This window comes from Eublepharis macularius, chromosome 6, assembly GCF_028583425.1.
Source record: "Eublepharis macularius isolate TG4126 chromosome 6, MPM_Emac_v1.0, whole genome shotgun sequence".
Taxonomy (NCBI): domain Eukaryota; kingdom Metazoa; phylum Chordata; class Lepidosauria; order Squamata; family Eublepharidae; genus Eublepharis; species Eublepharis macularius.
This window is the reverse complement of record NC_072795.1, coordinates 60,789,137-60,806,589: the sequence shown is the minus strand read 5'-3', so window position 1 is coordinate 60,806,589 and position 17,453 is coordinate 60,789,137. Positions and strand designations below refer to the sequence as shown.

At 42.9% G+C, this 17,453-nt stretch overlaps 1 protein-coding gene across 2 annotated transcripts in view; it reads right to left on the bottom strand.

Moving 5' to 3' along the window:
* INPP5D (inositol polyphosphate-5-phosphatase D) overlaps window positions 1-17,453 on the bottom strand; it is a 112,295-nt gene that overhangs the window by 53,771 nt on the left and 41,071 nt on the right. For both annotated transcript variants that reach the window (XM_054983732.1, XM_054983734.1), the window contains exons 4-10: window positions 15,193-15,355; window positions 12,200-12,340; window positions 11,745-11,832; window positions 10,769-10,837; window positions 8,812-8,883; window positions 7,771-7,894; window positions 337-443 (exon numbers count right to left, since the gene is read on the bottom strand). In XM_054983732.1, the coding sequence (XP_054839707.1) occupies window positions 337-443; window positions 7,771-7,894; window positions 8,812-8,883; window positions 10,769-10,837; window positions 11,745-11,832; window positions 12,200-12,340; window positions 15,193-15,355 (764 nt within the window). The remainder of the gene's footprint in view (window positions 1-336; window positions 444-7,770; window positions 7,895-8,811; window positions 8,884-10,768; window positions 10,838-11,744; window positions 11,833-12,199; window positions 12,341-15,192; window positions 15,356-17,453) is intronic.

Sequence of the window (17,453 nt, the reverse complement as noted above, 5' to 3'; positions counted from 1 at the left end):
ACAGCTGTCCACAAAATATTAGCATGCCAGCGTAACACCCATCTCTAGCATGTTAGCATTGCAGATCCAGCTGCTTTGCTGTGTAGCAACTCAGCTTAAATTATATGCAAGGCATAAACCTACACAGGTAATCTTCTGTTCTGCTAGCATCACATTGTAAAACAGCCTCACAAAGACGCTCTAATTTCCCTTTAGGAACTTATGTCTTGGAATATTTTGTCAAGTTGGGCAATGAACTTGGGGAACTGGATGCTCTGTTTATCTTGTGATACAAGAAGACAGTCAACGATAACCTCAAACTTGGAATTATTGTGGTTTATATTGTGGGGAATTTACCTTAGAGTCAGCAAAGACATATTCTTTTCTCTGTGTTTTTTCTTTTTCTGTCTCCAGGACAATCACCAACTTGTTAGGGAACTTCTGGGACTTGATGAGCTGTAGAACTAAGCAGAGGTGAGAGGACCCCAGTTAAAGAGGAACAGATTTTTAATTTTATGAGAACCGGTGTTTACCTGCATATATAAAATGTAACATTTGTGAACCCCATTCCCATATATAAACCTCTTGCTCTATGATAAAGCTGGAGTGACAAACAAACTTGACAGCAACTTAAGACTAAGCCTGGAGGTGTAAATGTGTTTTGGCTGAAGCCTATCTGTTGCTAGAATAGTTTCTGCTCATTAAACTTGGGAGAAGCCCAGTCATAAGAAATTCTGATTTTCTGCTGCTCAAATGTCTATGTGTCACTTTGCCTTTTTCTCATTGTGATATGAGAGTGTGAAAGATTCCCTAATTTATAAAAGTCAACTTGGTTATTAGGAAAAGTACTGATGCGTATATTCCAAAATTAGCAGAAGAGAATCAAATGGATGAACTCCCATGTTCAGCTCAGGAATCAATTCATATCCTACCTTCTCTCTCCCAGGCTCCCAGCAATTAGAAACAAAACAACACAGACATTTTCTAGTAAAGTAGCCTCTAGATGACCACATTTCTAGCCAATGTTTTCCTTCTAAATAGCTTATAATTTCTTAGGAACTATGCACTGGAAGACAGATTTCTGTACCTATTCAATACTTCACAAACTTGGAAGACATTTTTAGCACTTACTGTTCCTAATATTGTAAGCGAAGGAGGTGGAATAAAAAATTTACGAATTAAATAGAATAAAATAAACTAACTGCCATACGACTAATTTTTTGTCATTGCCGGTATTGCCTCAAGTTTTTAACATGTATACTCATCCACCATATTGTTCATGTCTTCAGCTGTAAAGTATTGTGTGATTTAAGGCCTGCTGAGATGACATATACTTTTTGGTGCAGTCGGGAGAAAATTTGTCTGCAGGTTTGTATGTGGCTTCCTCCACCATGGGGAGAAAGTTTTAAATGAACCGGAAAAGCATTCAATTATTTGAACAGGAAGCTTTCTGATGATGTGAGTTAGAATCAACTATCGTTCATTCTTTCAGTTAGATTTACATCTTGTCCCATTATTGAACTCCCGAGACAACAAAGCTGTCAATATTTATAACCCAGGTTCTGAGGAAAGGGAAAGGTTGTCAATTTGGTTGGGATTAAACCCTTATAAAACAGGACTTTTTAAAACTTGTTGTAGCTTCTACTATTGCTGCAGCATTACTACATGGCAGCCCTATGTATTTCTGTAATCACGTGCTTAAAACAACAAGGCTGAAAAGCAGATCAGTTGGCTTTTCATAGGGACCAAGCAACATGTTTGTCTAGCTCAGCCTTTACTTTTTGCCATTTTTTAAAGCTTAAATCAATTTGTATTTCCAAGGCATGGCAACAAGATGATGCTTCTCTAATCATGGTATCCAGCCTGACACAAAAACCTGTAAATGGGATGCCTATCCAGAGGATGTTCTTATTTTTTTAAAAATGGACCACTTCGGAGAAGGCTCTTCCATCCACTCTCCTTGTATGAGTAGACTTTTAGAAATTCCTCCATTTCCATTTTTCAGAAGTGGTTCTGAGTAGAGATGGGCATGAACCGGAAAAAACCCTGAACCATGTGGTTTGTGGTTCATCAAATTTCATGAACCACGAACCACGAACCACAAACTTTCACGAACCTGCCCCTGGTTCGTGAACCGGTTCGTTTGGTTTATGAAATCGTCACATCCGGGGGTCAGAAAATTGTCACTTCTGGGCCAGCAGAAGGTCTGCAGGAAGTCCATCCCCTGTTGCCTAGGAAACTGATTGATTGGCACCAAGCTGTCTGCTGTCACGAACCAAAAAACGAACCAGCCTAAAGTTTGTGGTGGTTCATCAGAAAAGGGATCTGATGAACCGCAGTTCACGAACCGTGAACCAGCCTGGTTCGTGCTTAATTTTGGTTCATATTTTGGTTTGTGCCCATCTCTAGTTCTGAGTCAAGAGACAGAGATGTTCCCATTTCACTTTAAATTAGCTCCTCCTTACAAGAAGAAAGTGAAATTGTGGCTAGTCCTTGCATGGATTTCAGCTCCTTTTTCACTCCCTCAACACATCTTATGCAACAGCTATTGACAAATGGCCTCTGTGGGGTGTGCATTTTAGAGTATTTCTTAGTAGGGGAATGCTTATTTAAGATTAGTTTTCTTCAGAAAAGATGTCGTTGGCTAGAACAAAAGAGGTTCAGGAGAAGCTAGGCTACTAAAGCAGGAAATCATAATGTTGTAAGAGGTTTTCTTTGCAGTTCTGCCTTCTCCTCATGTTATATGACCTGTTTATGAAACTGTCTTGAAGAGAGGTATTGTGAAATGGAGGTATACATTTAGCAGAAATAAATGGCAGATATAGTCAGGATGGGAGCTTCCACCCCGGGTGATATTTATAGCTTGAAAGCAGGGTTAATGTAAGCAAGATAGAATAAGAAAAACTCTTGCTACTATGCCTGGGATTCATCCAGTCCCTATGGATTTCCAAAGTGCCCTTTTCCCTAAGGCAACTACAATTTAATATCCTGTTCCTGTGTGAGAGAAATGAAAGATAAACCAGAGCTGAAAATATATTTTTTTCCATCTGCACTGGTAACAGTGTTTGAAGAGGGTGAGATTTCACAATTAGCAATGATTACTAAATGCCTCAGCTAAGCTTGGGTGAATATAGATGACCAGCTTATCATGTGGGAATTATGAGGAAGTTTGCTTGTTTCTTAAATATATGCTGAAGTGCTGCAATATATACAACTGTGTTCAGCTCTATACTATTCTGTGATTGTTCTTACTCCACCCCTAATCACTGTCTCGTTCTGTTGCTATGGTGTGAAGCCTTCACTCTACCTATCCATCAATGCACTGCTGCAGTAGTTTATCACTATTTCCTAGTTCTTTGTTTGCAGAAGTGGATGGATGGCAGTTTAAAACAAGGCCCTGCTGTATATGATTTAAATCATCCATGTATATTCTCTTTACACAAGTGCATTTTGCTTTTTCAAAAAATGGCATCTCATTTTGGTGCACACGTATATTACTACACTGAAATGAAAGTGGTTAGAAAAAAAGTTCATTTTAAAGTTGTTTTTTAAAAAACCCTCTAAAAATTAATTTAAAGCCTCACAGAAATTGCACATGTTTAAGTCTTTCAACACATACAAGCAATGGTGTTTTCCACATGGTCACTTTATAGCATTTCATTTCAGAATCTATTATGCTTCCCATGTTCTCCCAAGTTCTGCACCTGCAAGGGAGTCATGGGAAGCAGAAATGGTTTTTGTCCATCTTTCCCTCATTTTTCCCCCTGTACACATTCTGCAATGTTTTTTGACACAGCTGCTCAGTTGCTGCTGGCACTCATTCTGTCCATGAAGAATCAAAAACTCCTGTTCTGCTTCTCTCCGCCCTTCCTTTCACCAGGAGCTGATTGGTCTGTCTGCTGGTAATCACTCCCACTCTCCTCAGCTCTCAAAACTCCTTTTCTGCCAGCATCCCACTCCTGCTGCAGCCCAAAAATGCCCCCAGAAATGCTGCTCCTGGAGGACAAGGGTCCCATAGGAACAGCATGAGGGGGGAGACAGAGGACTGCCACAAGAAGGGGAAATGCCTACGTGAAAATTATTGGCAGACCCAAACTGTTCCTTAAAGGAAAACTTGAATCTCTACAGTTCAGGGAATAACTTCAGAGCTGATGTCACTATAACCTGAGATGTGACAGTTAACCCAGGTTTTCTGGTGGGCCCACTTGTCCCTATCCCCCTGCTTGAGCACCTCACAGGTGCCTTTCTCTGCCCATGCTCTTGAGTGTTCTGCCACCTGTGTTCTCATCTGCATGTGCTGCCCAGCATAACTGGGGAATAGGTGAACACATGACTGTGAGCCCAGGTAATGAAAAGGCTGGCAAGCAGGTGAGGAAATGATGCACTGGAAATGATGCACTGGAAAAAGGAGCCAGGGGGAGAAACCAGCCAGGTGCGTGCCGGCCAACCCTGCCCCAAAGAGCCAGAGACGCCAACACCGGGATGAAGGTACTGGAAGCCCCTGCGCAAGCCCTAGGAGGAACCAGCAGCAACAGCCACCTGGTAGAGCTGGCTGGACCCCAGGAGACCAGCACGGCACCTCATGAGCAGAGACAGAGGAGGATGTGCTGCATTGCCTGGATGGGCCCTGCCAGCCCTGTCTTGCAGGAATGAATGAGAGAGAAAGGAAGAGAGAAAGGTGGCACACCTGAGGAAAGCCCCAGCTGGGATACATCCAGCCCTGCCCTGCAAGAGAAGAGAGGAACGCAAGGAGAAATGAGGATGAGGGAAGAAACATGCACCATTGCAGGTGCATACACAGCTGGACAGCGTCAGGAGTGGGAAGGAGCCTGGGAGGAAGGGCGGAGGAAGTTGGAGGAAACCCTGTAAAGGCTGGCTTAGAAGAGAGATCAGGGTGGGTTGTGTAGGAGTGGTGGTTGTTGGAGGTTGGATGGCAAGGAGGAGTATAGCAAGGAAGGAAAGAAAGGTCGGTGAAGGAGTGGAAGGAGGAAGGTGGAAGCAGGAGCGGGAGCAGGAGCGGGGTCAGGTTGAGTGGGCCTGTGAGTGGATTGAGAGGGAGTGTGAGGTATATCTCCCCTCCTTCCATAAAGCGGGACCCTGCAGTATCCCTGACAACACCCCAGAGTCAGAATCAGGCACCCCGGCATCTGGCACAGCAACACCCAGGACAAATCCTAACAATTGGTTGCCTTTGTTGGTTTCATGTACTGTCTGACTTAAGAGTTTGCAGCAGTCACCAGGGACAGTAGCACTCTTGCCCAACAAAGAGAATTGAGATAGAGTGACAAATATTACATAGCCATTCCAAAAACAAATACTGTCTTATCCCAGACGATGGAATGAAGCTATTAGATTGAACATGTAGAAAGAATCTGTCGTAAATATATTGGAAATTGAGTGCGAAGAACCTGGGTGAATGAGAGGAAAGTAAGACAAAAGGAAAAGATAAGAAAGAGTGAAGTGATAAAGAAGAGAATGGAAATATATGCTCTGGCAAAGAAAAAAAGGAAGATTTCAGATAAAGAAAGAAAAATGAAATAGTCTGAGCTGCTGAGGATAGGCTGCTGGGTGACAAACATTGTACCACAACAAACAGTCATTGACAATGCACAAATGCTGACAAGAAAATACAAAGGGCATTTCCACAATTGCCACTTCTAGAACACCTTTAATCTGGAAACTATCATTTGCAAACATTGTTAATGCTGAATAGAAAGTTGAAGGCAGCAATTTCAGACAAAGTTGGTTTTACTTGTAGAGTATAGACGCATAAAATAAAATGAATTGCATTGAGCATCAGATATGAAAATGCTAAAAAGAATGCTCTCGGGCTGGTAGTTGTATGCTAAGGTGGAAATGTGGGATATGAGATGAGTGGGTCTCTTCAATGAGCATGCTTTACAATGTAGACTGCAAGCACTAGTCCCACCACCCTTACTAATTTGCAGTATGAATAAATGGGAACAGAACTTGATTCAGAACCAGTTGTGAAAAATATGACTGGGCAGGATGAAACCATAGATATAGATGAACATTCACTGGCTGGATGTGCCCTAGATGCACATTGGTCTCATTTCAAAGCTGCCTTGTAGATAAGACTGCTTTCACTTGGTGCAGTTATAAAGTAGAGGAACCAGTCAGCAGCCTAAAAATATTTCTAATGAGTGATACAGTGGCTGTCTGCAAGGTGGGAGGGGAAACATTACTCTGAACCACAGAAGAAGTTGGTTCCCAGTTCCTTATTTGCAGTTCCTAGTTCTCTTTTTATTAAAAAGTGCAGTTGGAGAATCAGTGAGAACCTAGGTTTTACATCACTGTAAGATCATTCATTACAGAATCCTATAAAATATTATTCATTCACAAAATCGGTTTGTGCACTACATACTCTTAAACAAGTTTCTGTCTGTTCTCATATGAGAAGCACAATGGAAATAAGAAAATAGGATAGTGCTGCATCTCAGACTAGATTTTGGACCACCCAAAATTATGTGTCCACATCACCTGGAGACAGTCCCCTATGAGCTCCAGTCGAGTTTTCCCGGTTCCAAATCCCAAGGGTTCAAAGACTAATTTGTGACTTGAATCTAAGAGATAGGAACTATCTTGTATTGCTTGCAACTGGGACATTTTTCCCATTGAGGTTGCGTCTGCACAGCTGCTTTGCTCTGCTTTGGTTCTCAGACTAGAGCAGGTTGGTTTGGAGCATCCACAAGATGCCTTCCTCTCACCATCCAATGTGCAAGGCCCTGATCTTTTTGAAACATGCTTTGCTGTGATCTTTCCTGAAAGATCCACAGCTCAAGTAGGTTTGTCCACTATAAGAATGGGAAGGTGCACATTTTCACACTTCTTGTCCACATCAGCACAATTTTATTGCTGTAATCCTCTTGCAGCTGTCATTTCCTCTCCTGCACAATTGGAGTGCTTTTTAAAAAAAGGCTGGCAAAAGCCCTCTGGTGGCTCAAGATGCAAAGGCCATTCTGTTGCCTTTGCATCTATAGCAGCAATGAACCCCCAACAGAGAACTGTCACCACGAAGGTGAAACCTGAATACTTCCTGCCCCTTTCTCCCCTTGCCCTCTGTGATGAAGCAGCCATCAGAAGCAGAAAATTTCTTCTCCAAACTAATTCTTGGGTAACGCAGGAAGGTGTTTATTTCTGTATTAGTAGGGCTAGTTCATATCTGGTGGGGAAACTTTACATCAAGACTTGCTTCTCTCCTTGCAGGCTCACTGTCAAAGCAACCATCTATAACAGAGCAATGATGTTGGACCTGGAGCCTGATTCTGAGGCTGCATCACATATTACATTTTATTTTCAGGGGTAAATATGTATGTGCAAAGACAATACATGTACCTATTTTAATATGTGTGATAAAGTAGACATGTACATACTGGAAAGCTACAATTGGCAGTGGATTCAATATGTGTACCCAAAGCAAAATAATCATGAGAGTGGTTCTCATATATGACATGGAATACATCCCCCCATCTTATAACTGTGTAAGCAAAATGATGAGTCTGAAACAGTGCTGAGAAAACATCATTCTCTCATAGTACTGCTGGCCACCAAACCTTTGGTTCACCTAGCTCAGCATTTCCTACTCTGACTGGCAACAACTATCCATGATCTCAAGCAGAGAAAGCTGCTACCTGACTCTTTGACTGAAGATGCTAAGACTTGAACCTGGGACTTTATGCCTGCAAACCATAAGCTTTATCACTAACCCATAGTCCTTCCCCAATAGATTACAGTGAGGTCAGCCCATTACTGGTGAGTCCAGCATCTTACTTTTCTTGTGGGTATAGAACTTGTCTTCAGGCCCATCCTTAGCTTTCTTGATAATGAGTTTTCCCATCTCAACATCAACTTTAAGATGTATCTTGGAAGAAATTCCAAGAGAGTCAGCTTTCACCTGTTATATAGGGACACATTATTTATAAGTGATTTTTTCATATTAGGGAAAGTACTTAAAACATCATATTATTATAAGCAGATATGTATATTTCCAGGTTCTTTGGTGGTAGTCTATTCAGAAGGTATGGCTGTTGGCACACAGATCTTTTATCACAGCTCTTTAATCTTTTACATTAAAGTTGTAATCTGCTTTTCAGCCAACATTGGCTTCAATAGTTCCTTACAATATTTAAAATCCTCTACAAAGATATAATATAAGAAGTAAAAAAGTACATGTACATCAGTTTCTTCTCAGGAGCTGGCAGACGACAAAGGTTTGTTAGAATTACGGGCTGGATCCAAAGTTATATCAACATAACAATTTAATAGAAGTAATTTTTCTTCAGCTTCCCCTCTCCCAACAGCCTCTGGTATCCACCAAAATGCCACTGTTGAGGGTCAGGAAACACAAGGCACAAAGAGGCGCGAGTGCAGCAGTGAAGAGGCGAATCTGTCAAGAATCACCTTTCCTTCATTTTTGATGTACAGAGTAATGTGCAGAGGTTTTGTTCACAAAAGAGGGAGAGAGGGTGATACTTGCCAAGTTGCCCTCCTCACTGAATCCCCCACCCCTACCCGATTCTGCAGAACCCTCTGACATTCAGCACTGGCTAAAGCTGCCTTCAGAAGATTCGGGAGACAGCTAGGGATGAAGAAAGTAACAAAAATCACTTCCATCAAGTTGCTACATTGACTGAACTTCAGATCCAACCCCGGATTTATTATTTCAGTTTTTATCTAAAGAGAGCATGGTATCTACAGATCAGAAATATATAAAACTGACACGTATGGTGTTTTGAATACAAATTAAACTATCGATATGAATGCAGATATATATATTAATACATATTAAACAAATGAAAAGGTCACATTCACCTCAAAGGTTACTGGAGGAATAAGGGATCGTCGATGGGTTGCTTCAGGCCCTTCAATTAATAGTGTCTTTACCTGTAAAAATGCAAATATATAAATTACTGTTTGGTAATCCTAATCTTCAATTGAAGGAGATAATGCAAGATTTAGACAATCTCTGTGATAAACATACATGAACCATACCTGACAAATTAACACTAATTTAGCCATTGATTCTTATTGCTCCTTATGGCAGAGGATTTTTGGAAACTGGTGATGGATGAAGAAAACTGAAAGAGGGATTATAGAAACATCACTTGTCTGTGGCAAAAAAAACCATGCTTCTTTTCTGGTCACATTGGTTGTTTAGGTTTTTGAAGCAATACAAAACCCTGCCACCAGAGGTGAAAGTAAGAAGAATATTCCACACCATGGATAACAATGCCTCTTTCATGCTGTCTCCAGTACATCAGAGGACATTGTCTGCAGTATAATACTTGAGCTGTTCACATGAACCTTAAGTGGATCCACTGTACGTAATGGTCAGGGTGGGGGAACTAGTACCATCACCTGACTCTTCTTGTGCTGCTAGAAGCAACAGCAGGAATGTATATATCAGCCAGCCAGCTACAAACAAGAATGTTTTGACATATGTATTAGCTCTCCCATGGTGTGCCAATTTTTTAGAAAATGGATAGGGAAGGGGCAGTCTTCCCAAGACTCCATCATAATCCTATCCTCTGGTAGTCCATTCATCCCCATAGACAGGGAATAGCTATAAATGTCGGTCGGTCAGGCATGGTCTCTGCTTGACAACAGTGAACTTCCAGGCCTTGCCATCTTGCACCTCTTGTTCCTCAATTCCTACTTCAGCCTCAATCTTCTCCTGTTGTCACAATATTGGCAATCCAATTGTGTGTAAGGAGAGATCACAGAATGCATAATACCCTTGATATGTGTGGACACCATTTCAGGTAAATAGGGCAAAGTACATGCTTTCCAGCTTGGATACCCAGAAACCTAGATGTTTGAGAGTACACATTTACATGTACTGAAACTGGAGAATATGCATGTTGTCCTATTCACACAAAATGGTGACTGCCCGTATCAGGAGAATCACAGGTAGCATGCTCACTCTTCATGCAAGATTGGAGTGCCAAAATCGTAATGACTGGACAGAGCTCTCCTTTTGAACCATTCCTGAGTGTTTGGCCTGTGGCTCTCCTTTTGGCTGTACTTATTTCCTTTCTGAAAAATACAAACTTTACAAACTTGCAAAACTTCAATGTGGCCTGCTCCCGATATGATTTTGCCCAGTTTATTTTCTATCCCATTTGGTTTCTTCTAGCCTTTCCAGTCACAAGAGCTAGAGATTTGGTTTTTGAAAAAGCTGAAGTGAATAATTTAGAATGGGTGGCTACTGGCTATCTTATAGGTACTGGTAAAAGCAGCTTGGGGCTGGCAATTTTCACCAGGAAATGAGGAGACAGGAAAATATTTTTTAAAATATCCTTTCCCTTCATGCCAGTCTTTTCCTTTAAATCATAGCCCCAATGGCTGCATTCTGTAACAAAAAAAGTTGGTACCAATTAGTGCCCAAAGATACATGTGGATGTGAACATGAGTTTGCCATGTATTTGCATTACAGGCTTATGAGTACGCATAAAATGCCTCTAAAACAGAAAAGGCTGATATATAACTCGATAGTTGTAAAGAGAGATGCTTGAGAATTTGGCCTGCAAGTTGTTAGAAAGGAAGAAGTTTAGATGTGGGGGTGGATTGTGAGAGTTGTTGAATTCTGACAGACCCATGAAAGAAGAAGTGACACTTTTTAGTAAATTTCACAGCAGGTGTTTCTGAGACTCCTCCCCCCCCCATTTCCTTCACTAAGAACTAGCCTTAAACAATGAAAAATGTGCAAGTAAACTCATTAGAAGATAAAGATAGACTTTAAAAAACCCTCATATTAATGTTATTATACCGTATCTTCAATGGAAGAGAGCAAGCAGGTCAACTGGCCAAGTTTTGAGCGGTTGGCTTCAGAACAGGGCTAGCAAAAATGGCATAGAAAAACAAAAGTGTAAGTACCAATGAAGTTGACACCTTCCCCCCACCCCAAAGAAGCTTGGAATTATGCTGCACGCATGAATGCCAGAAAAGGCAGTCAACATGAGCGCACCTTCTATTATCTCAGCCAGTGATCTGTAATCAGAAACACTGAAATCCAGATTTTAACGGAACATGCTGAAGAGATACATTGGAAAATAACACATTTCAAACTTGATGCACTGGTCAGAGGAATCTAGCAAGTGATGGAAAGGCAGTTTTGTAATTATGGGCCCAGAGCTGATCCATGCAGAGAAACTGAAATAGTGGCATTTATAGTGTCACAGGCAGGTTTTTCAAGGCTTTGGTCAGAAGTGCATTGGATGCCTGAATTATGTGAGTTGATGGAGGGGAAGGCAGGCCAGTAGAAGACAAGGGGGATGGGAAACTATACATTCAAAGATGTTAAACCATATGGCAAAACAAACTTTTAATCTTGGGGCACTGACAAAATCTCTGAGGAACCTTGCTGCATTTTCCCTAAGCAGCCCGAACAACTTACCATCCCCCTCAAAGGAGGAGGGAGGAGAAGAACAGGCTCTTGCTGCCAATTACATTTGCCCTGCCTGGTTCTCAGGCAGCAGGCTTGCAGTGGGGGCTACTTGCACCCTCCCCATCTGGGACTTAGGCAGCTGGCTTCCAGCAGCTGTGGCAGCTCCCACTCACCTCATATGGAGCAAGGGACCCCCTTGCTTGGCCCCGGTGGGGGCAGTAGTAGGGTGGCAGTGCTTCTGAGGCCCCATTTTGGACTTTTGCTGAGGGCCAGGAATCACTATGACCTCCCCTGCATCCACAGACAGTTTGATTCTTTCTGTGAGATCTGATTCCATATTGCTACTTCCCAATCATACCTGAGAATGTCGAAGGATACCAGGAGGCAGCTGCTGGTCAAATACCCGCTGGATGGACTCCAGAGAAGGAAGAGTTCGAGACACCTCACTGGAAAATGGAAGGAAAAACACATACGAACGAGACTTGCAGTCATAAGAATCTCTAAATATATAGCTAGATGGATGAGCTGTTCCTGAGCAGTGCAGATAACTCAATATGATATAAATGCAGACTGTTTTTATAAGCCACTAGCTGTTTTTATAAACTACTAGCAGAGGAAGAGAAACATCTTCAGATGCTGAACCAAAGAGAGCTTTATCCTCTATGTTTTAAAAAAAGGCAGTATCTGGCTGAAAGCAGTAAGGTTGGCAGGTCTATTTAGGAAAACTGGTAATAGAGAAAAGGACATACATCATGCATAAATAGTTCCATTATGTTCACATCAAATCACGCTTCCCAGTGAACTTGTGTCTACCTGAAGAGTCCTTTGCACAGCACTGAGAGCAGTTTCTTCAGCTGAGGGAGACCTCCTGAGCCTAGCTGCACTGCCTCAAGATCGTTGCTGATATGGACACGCAGATAATCCTGAATGAGTTTCAGATGTTCTTCTGGAACACTGTGGAAGAAATATCAGAGCTTGGAAGACAATCGGGCTTTCAATCTAAACTCTGACTGATGGCTCAAACTGTCTTGTTGAAGGTGGACAAGGGCAAGTTGTATATACTGTATCTAACATGCATTTTCAGCTCTGAAACAGGGGTGGGGAGCTTGAGAACACAGTTGTGGCGGGAATGAGTCCTCTTTTCCAGTATCTTGGATCATTTATTTAAAGGAGGAGGATATCAGGGGAGAAATGCATCCCTATCTATATCAATGACAAATACAACACCATTTATATAGCACGAGTGTTTAAAAGCACTTATGTAACCTCTTTATAATCCTTAAAACAATCCTGTAAAGTATGTCAGCATTGCCATTCCCATATTGCAGATACAGGTATTGAGGCTGACATACAGTGTGTGTACATGAGCTGGCCCGATTGCTGCGGCGGGCGGCTGGGACAGCACACGGGTGGCCTCCCGGCCCTCCCGCTCAGTTGCCCTGTGCTGCCCCAGATGCCTGCCCGTGGCTGCTGCGACCGGCCGGGGACGTGTGCTGGCAACAGCGGCAGTGCGGGGCAGGAGGGCTGGGAGGCTGCAGCTCCATGGTGCATGCTCCCGCCCCCAGCGCTTCCTCTGGCGCCCCCTCCGGCACCCCGCACCCTGAGGCAACCGCCTACCTGACCTCAATGGGCGCGCCAGCCCTGATGCCACCACATAAGTTCATGGCAGAAGCAAGATTTAAACCAGGGACTTCCTGGTTCGTAGCTCAAGCACTTAGCCATTACATGCTGCACCAGATCTCTTTTATGGTTTTTGTTTTCATCATTACTGCATTATGTGTGACTAACTCTTTCTACGGAGGGGGAGGAGGGCTTCTTCCTGTCTGCAGCCCACACAAAACCAAACCTCCTAACCCTTTCCTGAGAGAACTCCTAGTGAGATGATTTAACTGCCATCTACCAGATAACCCTACACCCCTGTTATTACGCACAGCAGATGTTTTGATTTTGTATATGTCATACAGTCATGAGTGTGGCTGGCCTCCTCTACCTTTAAAGATGCACAGAAAGATAATTTCATCAGGTTCTCCTCCTCCTCTCATAGAAATGATATAAGAGGGAAAGCAGCATTTGGCAAAGGTCTTGCCTTCTAAGCTACAGATAAGGTGACAGGATGTCTCTTTAAGCCCCTATGGAAGATGGTTGTGATGTGCAACATTGAACCATGGATCTACATTCTAGTGCTGATCCAGGTATCCATCCTAATCCTAATCTAAGCATGCATGTGACATTTTTAATTTATGTTCTTCTAATTTCCCCAGTTATAGAAGGCCATGGATTTACAAATTCTAGAAAAATAAAAAATAAAATATTGCAATGTAAAAGTTGTAAGCGAAACAGGTTAAGTAAAGCAGGGCAATTTAGTAAGCACAGCTAAGTGTGTGCGTGTGTGCTGATGAAGCAATAAACTCATACAAAGTCTACTTACGTTAGTAAAGAATATAAGAGTCCTTTTATTTAGGAATTCCACTCAGGATAGGAAAGGGGACAGATAGAATCTAGTCTAATCTATCTAAGTTAGGATACAGGGAACAAACCCTGCTTCCTCCATGGTGGGAAGATGGAGAGAGAGTGTGTGTGTGCGCAAGCAAGGGAGAAGAAGGTGAAAGGAAGTTCCCTGAGAGTAGCAATCTACACATCAAAGGGATAGCATTAGTGTGACTACCTCTGTTTCTATTAAACCCCCTCTATAACCTGAGACCAGGAACAAGGGACAACATACAATTCCTTCACCTCTCTCAAAAGTAATCAGAGGTTGCAGTGGGGTTACCAGTTCCCCACTGGGGGTGGGGGACCTCTTGCCCTCAGCTACCAGTCGCCGCCCATGCCACTGCTCACCTGACCAGTGGGAGGAGGTTCAAGTAGCATTAGTTTGAAGCAAAATCCCTTCCCCCAAATGTAATACTTTTTATTAAGAGCAACAATGTGCAGACAATGTGCGTATGAATCTTAGAAACATCCCCAAGTTTTCAGGCAGAATATTCATCCAGAACAGGTTAAACACCTGTAATAATTACCCAGCACCCAGTATTAAAACTGTTCAAAACTATATTGGAATATACAAAAGCAAGTCCTGGACTGGGCCCTGGTAAGCCATAACCAGCCCCGGCCAGCATCCAACATAACTAACTGAAAAGTGAAACTAAAGTAAATGCTTCTTCCTTTAAAGGATCATGTTAAAGTAACTATACAATACAATAAGGGAATATTACCAAATTCACAGCTTCTCACAATATAACACCACCTGTTCCCAGATTGGGAGGGACGGCAGCATGGTATAGCCCAATCTCATCAGATCTCAGAAGCTAAGCAGGGCCGGTACTTGGATAGGCAACCACTGAGAAAGATTCTGCAGAGGAAGGCACTGGCACCACCTCAGCTTCTCACTTGCCCTTGCTGGGGTTGCCATGAGTAGATTGCCCCTTGATGGCACATGCACACATCCCCAGACCAGTGTTATTCCCCACCCATAACACTGCTATTTTGCTATTTTGAGAGGTGTGTGTCATCATCAGCATTCTGATGACACTGTGCCCCAGGTCTTTGGAGCCTCTCTCCAAGTCGCTTCATGTAGAAGTTAAAAAGCACAGAGAACAGAACTGATTCTTACAGGGCTCCATATGCAGATAAGATCACCATTCAAAATATCTATGTTCCTATGCAGCCTAATATGCCCTCAAATAAATTTCACTGTACTGTTAAAAAAAATCTCCTTGAGAGGGTGTCCTTCAGAAAGAGACCTTGCATATTTCCATTATTTTTATTTTACTCTTTCCTGGATGATTTAATGAGTTGCTGGAGCTCACCTGCTGGTGTCCTGGTGCTGTAACCGCTGGAGTAATGTCTCAGAAAGGGATGGCTTGCTCACTTCCACTTTTCCATTTGGAGAGGAATCTTCTTTTGCCTCATTTGTCAAAGGTGCTACTGAAATACTGCGTGGAGGTAATACAGGTCTTGCAGAAACAAAATCTACCGCAAAATAAAGGGGAGGGGGAAATAGAATCATAGAGTTGGAAGGGATATCCAGGGTCATGAATGTAACAGCCCAGGTAAGTGACTGTGGCTTTTAGAAGGGTTTGAGCATGCTTGTAGGTGAAGAGGGATGTATACTTTTTGACCAAAGTAAAAATATATATAACCACCACAGTACCATCTTCCCTTCTTGATGCTTCTGAAATATAAGCACTATAAAGCTGATATCCTACAGTGAAACTACACATTGATTTGCAATGAGATCATCTGACCTTTTTAATGTTTTAAAGAGTCTTAAAATACAGAGCTTTTATTTATTTATTTATTTATTTATTTATTTAGATTCCTGTGCTACCTTTCCAGACCTCCTTAATGCAGATTATTATGTATATCTTTTTACCCAGCTGTGGCTAATAGCAGTGGAATTTTCATTAACGGGTACAATTTGATGGGGGAAACGGTGTAGAAGAAAGGGTAAGCACCCATTGCCCTGAGGCTCCATTCCCAAGCCAAGGTCGCTTCCACATGTTCTTTTCCCCCCCGGCTTTCTCTGTCCCAAAGTCGAGTCTTCCCAGCCCGTTTTTGGAACTCACCTTCCACACTCAGCGTCCTCATGCATATCTTGTGTGTGTTTGTAGCGGGGGGGGGGGAGGTCCCAAAACAGAAAGCACGTTCTTTCTGCACCTCATCACAAATGATGTTGGTGCATTCCCGCCCAACTTTCCTTTTTTTTTTTTGGAGTGCATGCGGGATTGCGCTATATCGTTGTCCTGTCTTTCAGCTTCTGTAGAAACTGGGCATGCGCAGAACTCCATTCTCTACCGTTAATTTCCCACTCAAAGTTTTAAATGCAAAAGTATTTAATATGCGAACAGTAGAGTAGCACAATTGCATGATTTCATATCCTACTATATAAAAGGCAAACCATGTTCCCTAGCACTCACTCCTTATCCCTGGGGAGGCACATTATGCAGGGATAAGAAGTGAGTGAGGGGCAAAACGGTTTGCCTCTCTGCTGCCTCCTTGGGGCCTCCAGAGGCCTGGAAGAGCTCAGCATGGGCTGCGGGAAGGCTCAGCGTGGTGACAAGAACCTTTTAATGTCCCACAGCAGCTGGGGTGGTGCTCGCACCACCTCTGTGGGGCCTTGAGAGGGCTGCGTACAAGCCAAGCGGTGGCCGAGGGCTCAGAGGAAGAGGGAGCCCTTGCTCTCTTCCCTGATCCCCACCTTGACTGATGCTGTGGGGAGAGGTGTGGGGGTGGAGGGAAGCGCTGCTAGGGGCTGTTGTATTTTCCAAAACAACAGGCTTTAATGCTAGTTTGAAATAAAATCAGACATGGCATTCCATTCCCAATGTTGTTCCTAGACTGATTGCTGAGTGATCCAATGTAGCAAGCACTGCACTGTAACAGCGCAACGATAGTTTAAAAAGGTTAAAAAGGGGGGGGGGTTTATACGATCGCTCATGTGAGCCAGACGCTTGTGTGGGAGGGGTAATGGCAAGAGGAAGGGTTGGAGATTTGTGGGAGGACATTTCAAAAGCGCAAAAAAAAAGCCTCCAGATGCATTGGAACAGTAGATAATCGTGCGAAAAAAGTGGCATCAAAAATGAAAATAGAACAAAACAAGTTTCACAAAAAACGCTTAAAAACTGGGATCATCGCGACCCACTTGCGCATGGAAAATGATGACGTATGTAATGAGTGAGATAACCCGCCAAAGTTCTGCTAGCAGGCTGTCTCATTAAGGACATGTGGAAGCAACCCAAGACTCCCTGCTGCTAAGGTTGCCAAACTCCAGGCAGTGGCTGGAGATCTCCCAGTATTACAACAGATCTCTAAACTACAGAGTTCAGTTCCCCTGGAGAAAATGTTTTTTCTGGAGGACGGATCCTATGGCATTATACCCCACTGAGGTCCCTCCTGTCTTTATACCCTACCGTCCCCAGGCGTAACCCTCAAAATCTCTAGGAATTTCACAACCAGGAGCTGGCAAACCTACTTGTCCCCCATAACTCCCTATAAAAACAAACCAAAATCCACTGTTATGGACGGACTTCCCATATAATGTTTAGATTGACTCTACATTGCTTGAGAA